Below are 14,325 nucleotides of genomic sequence, written 5' to 3' on the forward strand. Positions count from 1 at the left end.
CCCACCACTGACAACAGTCCTGACCCCCGAGCTCTCGAAGCTTGGTCGTGGGCTGAGGCGTGGATGGAGAGGATGTGGTGTCTTGGGAGTCTGGTTGAATGGCTCCTGCCTGCCCCAGTCTCGTGGAGTGTCTGGCCCCCAGGCTGGGACAGAGGCAATGCCAAACCCTTCTCCTCCCCAAGGAACCACTCAGGATATTCCCCTGCACTGAACTCTTTCTTTATCCACTCAGAAACTGGACCCCCAAGGTGCCACCTCTGATCAACAGGGAAGGGGTGAGAGGACATTTTGCTTCCCTGTTTACATGAAGCTCCTAACTTCCTTTCAGCAGGATCCACTAAGAATCTATCAGTTGCCTAGGCGCTACTCATAAGCCACCTGGGGTATATGTCATTGCCAACCAGGCATTCAGGTGAGACTCCGTTGTTGACTTGAGTGACTGTTCTAGGCGTCCAGGGGGGGTCCCAGAACGCACACACATCTGTCTCTGGTCCAGCTGTTCAGATCCAAGGATGAGCATCTTGTTTGTCCACCTGGGCCAGGGAAATTCCTTGCTGTGCCCGTCCCTGGGGTAGGCAGTGTGCCCTCCCCTTGGAGACATGGTGAAGATAGAAGGAGCAGCAGGGGCCTGGCTTCCTGAGGACAGGTTTAGGCTGAGGGATAAACCCACCCAACCACCCAACAGCCTGGGAGAAGCTACATTCAGCAGGACGGAAGTGCATGGAAGCCAGAAATCTGCTGATGGCGCCAGCTCGGCAACTCGCCCTGGAACAGCACAGCCAACACCACTGTGTCCCATGACCAGGGCCTCCTGCCCACAAACGGCACCCCACCTGCCCATGGGCCAAACAGATCCCTAAGCTTGTTAACCTGGACAAGATAGATGGGAACGTTTCAGAGAAAGTTCAAGTGAGAAACTATCAAAACCACAGCTTGCCCAGTCCCCCTCCCCCCGTGGCCCCTCCTCTCTTTCCAGACCCCCAGCCTCCACTCTACCTTGGTCATCAGTTCTCTGCTCAAGGACTCGTCTTGGCTATAGTACTCCTTAAGTTTTCAGAGCTCTCCCTGAGGAGAGGGGAAAGAGGGAAGGATAAATTTAGGGATAATGTGAGGGGTCTGAGTGCAAATCCTTTTCTTTGACAACCTAAGAGATTCAAACTGCCTGGAGGAGTGCTCTCACTGGGCTCCTCTGAGGGCTAAGGTCTTGTGAGATTGGGAGGGGGCTCTCCTGTTGGTCACTGGGGTCTCCATTCCCCCGCTATACAGAGCAGCTCTCTTCTGACCACTTTCAGTTTCAACTGGGCATAGAGTTCTGTTGCTAGAAACACTTGAAAATCTCCAATGTGGCTCAACCCAGTACCTGGCATTTAGAGAAACCGAATCCTGAAGCAGAATTGGTGCACTAAGGACACCAGGAGACTTAGAGACCCACCGCTGAGGCCCAGGCCCTGTTCCAAGCATTTGCTGCCACCCAGGAGTTCCCAGCTGACTGAGGGGCCAATGGCAGACGTACGGGAGATCCCCCATCCACCCTGGTCCTCCTATGGAGAGAGGCCTACCCACCAGGAAACTTCCCCCATGTGTTCTTCAGGTGGCATATGGATGTTTTCTGCAGAACAGAGATGACAGTGCAGGGCGAGGAGAAGTTCTTCAGGATCTTGCACTCCTGGGGAAGGGAAGAGAATGAGCTGTGAGGTGGGGCGCTGGAGCCCTGCTTGCTCTAGCTTCAGTCCCCTTCTATTTAAATCTCCTCTCCTGGATGAGACAGATGCTCAGGGAGCCCCAGAAGGGCACATTTAGGACCCAAAGAGTAACACTCACAAGGAGGAGGATTTTAGCTCAACCCAAGGAGGGAGCCAGGTAGGAAGTGAGCATCCCCGCACTGGGACCTGGAGTCAAGGTCAGCATTCCCCTGGCAAGAAGGGCCTAGGGACTTGCAGGGGCTTAGACCACACACTGCAATCCTGGGACCTGATAAAGGTGGAGGCAGTTCCCAAGGCTCCAGAGAGGGGCTCCACTGGGCCTCCCACAGCACACCTGGGCCACCTGGATCCAGCGCTCCACCACCCTCACCCTGTCCTGGGCCATCATGCTCGGGTCCCCGAGGCAGGTGGTGAGGATGAGGTTGGCCACCCTTCTGAAGTGGTCGATGGTGGCCCGGACGGTGTGTGCCAGGTGCTCATTGCTGGGCTTATTCCTCTTGCCCCAGGTGGAGCCCAGGCACTGAGAGGGCACCACCTTCCGGAAGAGCTCCTGGGGAACAGGGGGAGTGTCACCCAACATTGCCACACCCCAGCTCTGTGTCCACATCCCCAAAAGTCCCACACAGGGGTCACAGTTTAGAGCTGGAGCTCAGGAAGCTCATGATGTGGCCTGAGCCTTGTGAGAGTCCCTGGCTTTTCTTCTCTGTCCACTGAGGGTACCCAGAGGATGACCCAGGACCCAATACTGGCAGGGAAGGGAGAGAGGCATTTGCATCCAGCCCGTCCTGGCTAACTCCAAGCTCCAGATGGTGGCTCACCTCGGCTCATCCCAAGGGGGCATCTTCCAACACACTGATCCCCCTCTGGTCACACTCCCCATTCTGATGCACATTCTCCCCTGGCAGCTACAACCAGGGGCCTTGTCTGTCTCCCTTGTAGTGGAGTACACATCAGGTGTCTAATAAGTCCTGAGGCTGTTGAGCTTCCTGAGCAGACGGTTGGGCCACCAGGAACCTGGTTGCATGTTGCATACAGTGAGTTCCCCTCCACTACTGATGTGCCAGGCCCTGCTCACCCTTCCTTCTCTTCAAGGAGCCGGCACAGCCACTCTGTGCAGCAGGTCCTGTTAGTGTCCACCTCTACACTCTGCAGGTGGAAAGCAAAGGCTTAGGGGTTCAGAAAGTTGCCCAGGTCGTATGGTTGGTAAGGGGTGGAGCCAGGATTCGGGCCCAGATCATAGAAGACTGGATGAGGTCTGGGGCAACGATGGCAGAGGGAAGGCCTACCCCACCCCGCCCTGAGAGCCCAGCTGCTCACCGCATCCATCACAGTCAACTGCTCCACCACCAGCTTAGGAGGGAAGGCCGTAGGTTGGGCTTCTTTTCACACTTCTTAGCCACAGGTGGAGATGGACTTCCCACTAGAAATGATGGTCCAGGTGACTCCAACTCAGCAGCTCCCACTCCTGCTGGAGCCCATGTTGGCCCTTGCTCCAGCTCCAACACTGCTGGTAGAGGGGACACTGGCTCCAGTGCTAGAGGGGGTGGTGTCAACGGAGCTGGAGCCAGCTCTACCTCCACCACTGCCCACAGCTCTGCTTCTGCTGCTGGCTGAAACTCTGGAGCTGACTCTGGAGCGGGATAAAGAGAAAGGTTCACTCACATAGCTGACTTTCCATGTGTCCTTCTAAATACAGGAATGATCCCACTTCTCTTACAGGAATAGCCAGCCTGCAGTCCCCCTTAGCCTCTGGCTCTGCCTCAGTGGCCTCCTAAACTCACAGCAGACAAGGGAAAGAGGGTCACGGGAGCTCAGCTCTGAACCAGACAAGGTTACCTGCATTTACGTCCCCTTTAGCTTGAAAAAGAGACAGCCCCTGACTGGTCCCACCCTAGTTCTGGTCCAACCCCATCATCTCAAGGTCCTGAGTGTGGAGGCCCTCTGCTCCTGCTCTCATCTCAGAGCAGCACTGGATGGTGTGGGTGGCCTCATGTACCTGCTCCTTGTCTAGTGAGTTGGTGGAGTTGAAACCATTGAGCAGCTACTCGACGACCTCCTGAGTGGAGTTCTGCAAAGACTGCCTGGGAGCTGGGCCAGAGGGAATCAGGGGTTGCCTGCACACTGTCACTGAGGCCAACCCCCAAGAGAAAGTCTGCTCCTCAGTTCAGGCACAGAGGGCATCCTGGCAAAGATCTTTGGTCAGGGAGGGAAGGAAATGAAACCTCTAGGGCTCAATAATATACGAGTAGAGGAGCTCACCTTCTCATGCTGTCAGCCATGATCTGGGGTATGAACGTGACAGACCCACCAGGTTTCCGACACCTAACAACAAGCTCCTGCCCAGGAATGGCCTGTCCCACATACCCTGCCTTCCCCACTCCACACAGACACACAAACACACACACACACACTATGAGGGGCCTGGAGTGTGGGGTTGATCAGGTGGGATCACCGTTGTGTCCTGGCCTGCACTAGCCTTTCCTGGGCTCCCCCATGTTACCCTTCACTGCCTCCTGTCAGACACCCAGAGGCGTCAGGGATGAGGGCTGAGCCAACATTGGCAACAATCAAAAAGATTCTCTTTCTGGGTTTTTTTGAGGCCAGATCCTCCAAAAGTTTGGATACAACAACAAAACATTTTTGCTTCTTGGCTGTCTCCATTCAAGTGAGTTGGATGGGGTGCTGTGGGTGCCTGGTTACCAGAGTTCTAAGATCTGTTGAGGCCTAGGACCAAGGAGATGGGGTCATTTTTCAAGATTCCTTTACCTGGGACCCTTACCTCAATCAGATTTCTCCAGAGCTGCCCATTGAGCCCGGGCTGCTCACCCTCCTCTCTCATGTCACTTCCTGAACTGTACACAAGGAGCCTACACAGCCCTAGCCACAGTTCCCTGGAAACCTAACTCAGGTCCTAGCTTTGAGGAGACAGAGATGAATGCAGACCTCCTCTTTCTTACTAGTTCTGCATCCTGGGAAAGTCCTTGTGCCTCTCAGGTCCTCCCTAGTCTCCAAACCTGCACCATGGGGATCAGGCTAGAATCTACTTCCTAGGGACCTCACCCGGTGTATATGAGATAATATCTATTACCCCTGTGGGCTGGTGTCACATGTACCTAAGGCACAAACTTAGAGATGGAAGAATAACAAGAAGGGGTGACATGTAGCACAGAACACCACTCAAAACAGGCCTAGATTCTAGCAATGTGATATTGGAACAGTCACTTCCAACTTGGCCTCATTTTCAGGTCAGCATCATGAGGGGTTTGAAACTAACGGAAATTTAGATACTGCCTTCTGTGGCATAAAACCATTCAACTGTTTCCTGTTTTATGGAGAATGAGACCCAAGGGCCTCATCTTGGACTATGAGGTGGGAAGCCTCCACAATGGTACCCAGTAAACCCCACCCATGGCATAGCCATCCCCGTGGAACCACTAAGTGGTTAGTAACTGGCTTATGAACATAATAAGAGCCAATGTGATGGGATGTCTTGTCTAAATTTTAACTACACAAGTCTCTCACTTCCTCTTACTCCCTCTCTCATGTTCCATCTCTCTCTCTCACTCTGTCGAATCCCTGTAACTGAGGAATCAAATACCAGTGTTTTGGGACTGCCCAATGTGGAGGCCTATAGAGGAGAGAAGCACGGGAGTGCCCAGGCCAACAGACAGAAAGGAACTCAGGCTCTCATTGCAAACTGAACCCTGAAGGCTGAGAGTGACCTTCGGGGCTTGTCCTCCCCCAGTTGAGCCTCAGTTGAGGCCACAGCCCCAACCTGTTCAACTCAGCGAGGCAGAGGCACCCAGCTAAAACGTGCCTGATTGCTGATCCACACAAATTGTGAGATAGTCAACATTTGTAGTTTTGAAAAGCAAGGTTAGGGGCAATGAAGTCAGAGAGGGAAAGGTAACTGACACAGCCTACCAGGCCCTGGCCCTACCTTCCACCCCAGCTCCTGTTCTCTCCTCCCAGCCTCCCTCCAGCTGCACTGGCCATATTTCTGACCTCCTCTGGCCAAACTCACTTCTGCCTGTGAGACTCAGGACCGGTGGTGCCATCTCCCTGACACACTGCTCCCAGACCCCTGAAGGGCTGGCTCCCTCTTGTCATTCTGGTCCCAGCAAATGTCACCCTATTGAGGCCTTTCAGACCCTCCTACCAAGTGACGCCCAACCCTCCCTCACAGCCCCCTGCTGTGTTTCTCTACAGCACTTGCTGAGAGGAACTTACCCACGGCTCTCAGAATCAGTGACAAAGATGGAGAACTCAAAGGTTTTGCGGGTACCAATGCCTGTGTTTCTCATCCCCTAAGCCATCAGATGTCTCCTTTGGATCCCACTGCTGCCACCAAACTGGTACAAAACAAAATAAAACTGAGTAAATTTTAAACATCTTATCAGCTTTATTCAACAGTTCATGAATCAGGCAGCATCCAGTCTAGCAGAAAGAAGCTCCAAGGAGCTGTACAAAATGAAAGACTTTTATAGGCAGAAGGGAGCAGGAACAAGGAAATTACACTACACCAAAAAGAGGGTTGGTTACTGCAAGGTTACCTTCCTTTAGGGGATGGCAGGGCTCTATTAGGAAGGTGACCTACCTGCTGCTCATCAGGCGATTCCCAATTGACTGGTTTATGATTCTATTCCTGGGAGGGCAAAAAGTCTAATTAAATCTCGGCTTGTTGACGTGAGACTTAGGCTAAGTGGCTCTATTAGGGCCTGGTGTCTTGTTTTATTATTTTATTTATTTATTTTTTTTGTGAGGGAGATCAGCCCTGAGCTAACATCCATGCTGATCCTCCTCTTCCTTTTCCCTGAGGCAGACCAGATCTGAGCTAACATCTATTGCCAATCCTCCTCCTTTTTTCCTTCCCCAAAGCCCAGGTAGATAGTTGTATGTCATAGTTACACATCCTTCTAGTTTCTGTATGTGGGATGTAGTCTCAGCATGGCCGGGGAAGAGGTGCGTCGGTCACGCCCGGGATCCGAACCCAGGCCGCCAGTAGTGGAGCGTGCGCACTTAACAGCTAAGCCACTGGGCCTGCCCTGGTGTCTTGTTTTAAACACATTACTTCTGCTGGTCCCTGATTTCCCCAGTTACACCCCAGCTGTCCCTTCATTGACAATTGTTGGTCACACACCCACTGCACTTGCCTCCAATCCTTCCCCTTCAACACCGTAATCTCACACACAGCTCCTCCCGACACTATCATGACGTCTCCCACCACACGTCCCCTATACTTTCCACACCGCCATCAAGATGATTCACAAACACCACAACCATTTATGTCCAATGGGCTTAGAGGTCTAACCGTGCACTGGGAATCAGGAGTCACAGGGTCTGTCACTTGGCCTCCAATCACCTACTGTACCCCAGCTGAAGGGCTTACCCTGCAGAGATACTCAGTTGTAGCCAACTCCATCGAACAACATCTTTGCCCCAGGCTTCCTTCAAAATGCTCCACCCAATTTCTGCCCGAACTGCTCCTTGAGGGGTCATTTTGGGGTAGGCTTTGAGGCCACCTTGGTGATTTTGTGCCCAGGCCCAGATAGCTCTTGGCCCACAAACACTTTAACCATACCCCCTGAAATCATATACCACAGGTAGCCAGTGAATGGGTGCAAATTATTTTACCTCAAGACACCTAAGGAATATTTGACACCAGGAGCATCCACTTTTGGGTTTTACTGTGGGCTGATATCACAAGGCTCTCACCCAGTGAGCGTCTCTCTTCTCCAACCCTGTGAGCAGCTTTCTCCAGGCTGTATTGTGCAATGCACTATTGTTTCTCTCTCAGCCTGCTTCTCTCAGGTCGCAGGTCCCCTGAGTTTCCTGCTCTGACGGGCTACCAACAACCCATAGAAACAATGTCAGTCCTATAGCACTGGGTTTTCAGTTCTACTGGGATTGACTGACTGGACTGGGCACAGGTGCGGTGGCCCTACCCACACAAAATCAGGAAACTGAGGCAACTAAGAAGTATCAACAACCTTAACAGAACATGGACAACAACTCCATAAGAACATATCCTAACCCCTGAACAACACACTCATGAGTCTCTCGCCTAAATGGTTTTAGAAAATGGCCTGGCCCTAGACTGTCTATACCGGCCAAGGATGGAGGGGTTGGTGCCTTTCCTAGAACCACACTTGCTGAGTGTACATCAACAGAGAAGTTCAAACCTACCTCCACCAAATGGCCCAAGAGGTTAAAATATTGCATAATATTACCCAAATCTTTGAATAGATACCAAAGGCCCCCGAGATCACTGACCTATTTTCATGGCTGGTCTCTCCAAGTTGGGGACAATGGAAATGGACTGGATTTTAGACTGTTGCTTGTATAGTCATAGGATTTGTTACTATAGCCCTCGTCGGATGTTTACTCTCTTGGCTACAACTTGCCCTACCCCTAATAACTCCATTAATTACACTTATTAAATATACCAGGCAACTTAAAATTAACCAATACCCTGATTAACTTAAAAAATTCAAAATTTTTATGTGGAAAATCTGCTTAACATAGAATACACCGTTTTAAGCATTTCAAAGTATACATTTCTGTGGCTTTTAGCACAATGATTATGTCGTGTGGCTATCAACACTATCTAATTCCAGAACATTTTCAACACCCCCAAACAAACCCATACTCATTCACAATCTATTTTCTGCTAACCCAAACCCATGGAAACAACTCATCTGTTTTCTCCCTCTATGGATTTTCCTATTCTGGACATTTCATTCAAATGGCATCCTGTTATCTATTGCCTTTGTGGATGGCTTCAGTGAGCACACATGTTTCAAGATTCACCCATGGCCGAGCATGTAGCAGTACTTAATTCTTTTTTATGGCTTATAATATCCTATATTATGAATAGGCCACATTTGGTTTATGCAGTGATAACTGGCTAGAAATTTGGGTTTGTTTCACTTTTGGACCATTGTGAACACTGTTACTTTGAATGTCTATGGGCAAGTTTGCTCTTTTGGACATATCTACCATGGGCCTCTCCAGGTCAATGGTAATTCTAAGTTTAAGATTTTAGAAAATGCCAAGCTGTTTTCTGCAGTGGCTGCATCATTTTACTTTCCCACCAGTAATGTATGTGGGTTTCCCTTTCTCCACATCTTTACCAACACTTGTTATTTTCCATTATGTTGAATATAGCCTTCATTTTGAGCGTGAAATAGTATCACATTGTGCTTTGAATTTGTATTTTCCTAATAATTAATGATACTGAGCAACTATCTTGTGCTTATTGGCCATCTATGTATTTCCTGGAGACATGTCTATTCCAGTTGCTTACCCCGTTTCATTGACTTGTCTTTTATAATTCAGTTCTAAGAGATCTTTATATATACCCAATATAAGAGCCTTCTCACGTATATAAGTTGCAAATAGTAGGAGACTTCAAAGACCACTTTTAACGGATAGAATATCCATACAGAAAATCAGGAAATAGCAGACATGAAAACATTAAATACTAAATGGACCTATCAGACACACACAGAATATTTTACTGGACAGCAACCAAATGTACACTCTTCTCAAGGGCACACAGACTATTTTCCAGAACAGATCACATGTTAGGTCACAAAACAAGTCTTAACAAGATTAAAGAAGACTGAAATAATACCAAGTAACTTTTCTAAACACAATGGCATGAAACTAGAAGTCAATAACAGAAGGAAAACTGGAACATTCATAATATGTGGAAGTTCAACAAAAACTCTTAAACTTAAAAGTAGATCAGGGTGCAGACAGGTGCTGTAGTGGTTAAGTGCATGTGTTCCGCTGCTGGCAGCCTGGGTTCGGATCCTGGGCACGCACCAACCCATGCTTGTCAGGCCATGCTGTAGTGGCATCCCATATAAAGTGGAGGAATATGGGCAAGGATGATAGCTCAGGGCCGGTCTTCCTGAGCAAAAAGAGGAGGATTGGCGTGGATGTTAGCTCAGGGCTGATCTTCTTCACACACAAAAAATGTAGATCAAAGAAGAAATCAAAAAGGAAATTAGAAAACAGCTCAAAACATACAAAAAGAAACAATAGGGACCGGCCTGGTGGCACAAGCGGTTAAGTGCGTGCGCTCCACTGCGGCGGCCCGTAGTTCGCCAGCTCAGTTCCCGGGTGCACACCAACGCACCACTTGGCAAGCTATGCTGTGGCGGCATCCCATATAAAGTGGAGGAAGATGGGCACGGATGTTAGCCCAGGGCCAGTCTTCCTCAGCAAAAAATAAAATAAAAGAGGATTGGCAGATGTTAGCACAGGGCCAATCTTCATCACACACACACAAAAAGCAACAATATGGGCCGGCCCTGTGGCTTAGCAGTTAAGTGCGTGCTCTCTGATACTGGTGGCCCGGGTTCGGATCCCGGGCACACACCGACGCACCGCTTCTCCGGCCACGCTGAGGCCGCGTCCCACATACGGGAACTAGAAAGCTGTGCAACTATGACATACAACTATCTACTGGGGCTTTGGGGCGAAAATAAATAAATAAATCTTTAAAAAAAAAAAAAGAAACAATAAACACACCAAAACTTATAGGCTGCAGCAAAAGTAGTACTAAGAGGAAAATTTATAGTGATAAACTTGTACATTACAAGAGAAGAAAGATGTCAAAGAAACAACCTGACTTACAACACACAACATTAAAAAAAGAAAAAATGAAACCCAAAGTTAGCAGAAGGATGGAAGTCACCAAGAGGAGAGTGGAAAAAAAGTGAAAGACAGTATGGACGATTAATAAAAGTAAAAGTTGAGTTTTGGAAAAAATAAAATTGAGAAACCCTTAGATAAAATATCTAGGAAAACAAAGAAAGATGACTCAAGCTAAATCAGAAATGAAAGAGGAGGCATTGCAACAGATGCTTCAGAAAGAAACAGATCAGAAGAGACTATTCTGAACTAGTGTACACTCATAAATTGCATAACCTAGACGAAATAGATAAATTCCTAGAAACAACCTACAAAAGCTGAATCATGAAGAAATAGAAATCTTGAATAGACCAGTAACAAATAAGCAGATTGAATCAGTAATCAAACACCTCCCAATGAGAAGGGACATCTCCACTCTGCCTGACCTTAGCCAGCCTGCCCCAGCGCCAGGCTGACTCCCGTGGACCTAGCTGGCTCCCTGCAGGCTTCTGCAAATCCAGGCCCCTGGCTCACCCTGGAGCATGCCAGCTCTGGTGGCCTCAAGCAGCATCCTTGACACCAGGCTCCCACCAGGCTCCTGGGAACCCAGGGCCCCATCTCAGCCTAGGAGCTGCCATCTTCAACAGCCCAAGGTGGCTCTTGTGACCACAAGTGGTGTCCTTGGCACCAGGCTCCTGGTGGGCTCTGGTGAATCCAGACCCTGGCTCACCCAAGGTCCTGTGTATGCCAGGCAGCCACAGGCAACACTCAGTCACAGGCAGCTTCTGTAACAGGGCAAACCCAAGACCCCAGTGGGCTCCCACAAACCCAAGACCCCAGGTCACTCCAGCACTTGCTGGCTCCAGCAACCCAGGTAGATTCCATGACACCAGGCTCCCAGGGGGCTGCTGGGAACTCAGGCCCATGGCTCACCACACCACCTGCCAGTTCCAGCAGCTGTAGACAGCTCTTATGGAACGAGGCTCCTTGTAGGCTCCCACAAAACCAGGCCCCCAGTTTACCCAGGTGCTTGCTGACTCAGGCGGCCCCAGGCAGCTCCCATGGCACCAGGCACCGGCAGGTTCCCATGAACCCAGGCTTCCATCTTGATCCAGTGCCTGCTGGCTTCTGCAGCTTCAGGCAGCTCCTGTGGCCCCAGGATCCCAGCAGGCTCCCAGGAATCCAGACTTCTGGCCTACCACAGCACAAGCTGTCTCTCGTGGCGCCAGGCTCCTGGCAGTCTCCCATGAACCAAGGCTCTCAGCTCATCCCAGCCTTGGAGAACTCTCATGGCCCTGGATGACTCCTGTGGCTGCAGGCTCTCAAAGAGGACCTGCCAAAACAGGCTCCAGTGGGGCTACTCATGATCTCAGGGTCCCAGCAGTGCCCAGGGCCAGACACAATACCATAGACCCAAGCTTTCCACTCACCCCAGTACCAGGCTGTCCAAGGACTCCAGCAGCAAGCTTGCCCCTGGACACCACCAGATGGCCTACCCAGGACCCCTAGATGGGATGACTATGAAGGCTTTGGTTTGCTAAAGCCATTCTGTAAAGACTGGAAGAGGTGCCTACTTCCTCAAATTTGCAGACACCAATGGAAGGCCACAAGGATCATGAATAATCAAAGACTCATGACACCACCAAAGAAAAAGAATAAAACTCCAATGACCGACCAAGCAATGGAGATATAGGAACTATGACACAAAGGTTTCAGAACAACCCTCTTTGAGAAATTCATAAAACTCTAAGGAAACATAGATAGACTACTAAATGAAATAAGGAAACAGCACATGAACAAGTGAGAAGTTCATTATAGAAACAGAAATCATTAAGGAAAAACAAACAGAAATCCTAGAATTGAAGAACACAACGACTGAACTGAAGAATTTAATAGAAAGTTTCTAAATCAGATTCAACCATGTACAAGAAATAATTAGTGAACTAGAAGATGTGTCGTTTGAAATCATCCAGTCAAAGAAACAAAAAGAAAAACGGTACTGCATAGGAATGGGGAAAGGCAGTGTGAATTATGGGATACCATGAAAAGAAATAGATAAGCATTATTAAAGTACCAGAGGAGAAGACAGGGATAAAGGAAAAGAGTGTTTACTTAAAAAAAAATAGCAGCTTGTATCGCTATGAGTTTCCCTCTCAGGACCGCTTTTGCTGCATCCCATATGGTTTGATATGGCATGTTATCATTTTCGTTTGTTTCCAGATAGTTTTTGATTTCTCCTTTAATTTCATCAATGATCCATTGGTTGTTCAGTAGCATGTTGTTTAATCTCCAAATTTTTGTCACTTTCCCAGTTTTATTTTCGTGGTTCATTTCCAGTTTCATAGCCTTATGGTCTGAAAAGATGCTTGTTATGATTTCAATCTTCTTAAATTTATTGAGGCTTGCTTTGTTTCCCAACATATGGTCTATCCTAGAGAATGTTCCATGCGCGCTTGAGAAGAATGTGTAGTCAGCTGTTTTTGGATGGAGTGCTCTGTATATGTCTACTAGGTCCATCTCGTCCAGTTTTTCATTTAAGTCTAATATTTCTTTATTAACTTTTTGTCTGGATGATCTATCCATTGCTGTAAGTGGGGTGTTAAGATCTCCTACTATTATTGTGTTGTTGTTGATTTCTCATTTTAGGTTTGTTAATAGTTGCTTTATGTACATTGGTACTCCTATGTTGGGTGCATATATATTTATAAGTGATATGTCTTCTTGATGTAGTGTCCCTTTTATCATTATATATTTCCCTTCTTTGTCTTTCTTAACCTGTTTTATCTTGAAGTCTACTTTGTCTGATATGAGTATGGCAACACCTGCTTTCTTTTGTTTGCCATTAGCTTGGAGTATTGTCTTCCATCCTTTGACTCTGACCCTGTGCTTGTCTTTAGTGCTAAGATGTGTTTCCTGAAGGCAGCATATTGTTGGGCCTTTCTTTTTAATCCATCCTGCCACTCTGTATCTTTTGATTGGAGAGTTCAATCCATTTACATTTAGGGTAATTATTGATATATGAGGGCTTAATGTTGCTGTTTTGTCACTTATTTTCTGGTTCCTTTGCATTTCCTTTGTTTCTTGTCCCATTTGTTTTGGACTGCCAATTCAGTTTGGTTGTTCTGTCTTATGATTCTTCTAGTTTTCTCTTTGTTTATCATATGTGGTTTTGCTTTGATTATTTCTTTAGTGTTTACCTTGAGGTTTGGGCAAAAAATCTTGTGTATGAGATAGTCCATTATCTGATAGCCTCCTATTTCCTTATACTAAGTCAATTCAGTCACTTTCCTCTTCCCCTTAAGTGATACAATAAGTTAGGAAACAGATCTGTTGATAAACACAAAAAAGCTAGATCTAGCCTCAGCCTGAGGGACAACAACATAAGAAACTAGTGGAGAGGAAACATTCTTCTCAAACCACAATGAAACAGTCACCACAATGGACTGTGTGCTAAGCCACAGTGAAATCTCTAAAGAGTCCAAAAAGCAGAAATCTATAAGTAACCATATTACGGGACCTTAAAGCAATAAAAATAAAAAATAATCACAAAATATTGGCTCCCCTCCCCAACCTATCCACTTGAAAATCTGTCCACACCCTTCTAAATCTCTCAGGTTACAGAGGGGATCCAGACAGACAGGACAAACTCTTTAGAAATGAGCAGCACTGAGAGCAGCATGAGGCAAATCCATGGCGTGGAGACTAAGGGACAGAAGAGACACAGCCTCCACTGCAGGTATCAGGGAATATCAACTCTACACGAAGAAGCTGAGCACTTCCCTCCAGGAGCCAGAATAACACCACAATAAAACCAACAACAGCAGAATGAAGTGAGGATTCACGAGGCGGGAAAAACAATGCAGACCTAAGCAATGGAGTTAAGGGCTGGCTCTCTGGAAAGACCTGTAACAGTGAGAAACCTTGTGCAGTCTGACCAAGAGGAACAGACAAAGGCACCAAACTGTACCATCAGGTACAA

General features: G+C 48.0%; 1 protein-coding gene across 4 annotated transcripts in view; it reads right to left on the reverse strand.

Moving 5' to 3' along the window:
• The window catches only part of LOC131408217 (ral guanine nucleotide dissociation stimulator-like), a 270,220-nt gene that overhangs the window by 143,461 nt on the left and 112,434 nt on the right, over nt 1-14,325 (reverse strand). For 3 of the 4 annotated variants that reach the window (XR_009220705.1, XR_009220706.1, XM_058544753.1), the window contains exons 2-3: nt 5,934-6,055; nt 3,021-3,333 (exon numbers count right to left, since the gene is read on the reverse strand). The exons of the other annotated variant lie outside the window; for it this stretch is intronic. Coding sequence is in view for 1 of the 3 variants with exons in the window: in XM_058544753.1 (XP_058400736.1) it covers nt 3,021-3,029 (9 nt within the window). In the remaining 2 variants the exon portion in view is untranslated. The remainder of the gene's footprint in view (nt 1-3,020; nt 3,334-5,933; nt 6,056-14,325) is intronic. 4 annotated transcript variants of the gene reach the window in all.

The sequence above is a fragment of the Diceros bicornis genome, chromosome 7 (assembly GCF_020826845.1).
Source record: "Diceros bicornis minor isolate mBicDic1 chromosome 7, mDicBic1.mat.cur, whole genome shotgun sequence".
Lineage (NCBI taxonomy): Eukaryota > Metazoa > Chordata > Mammalia > Perissodactyla > Rhinocerotidae > Diceros > Diceros bicornis.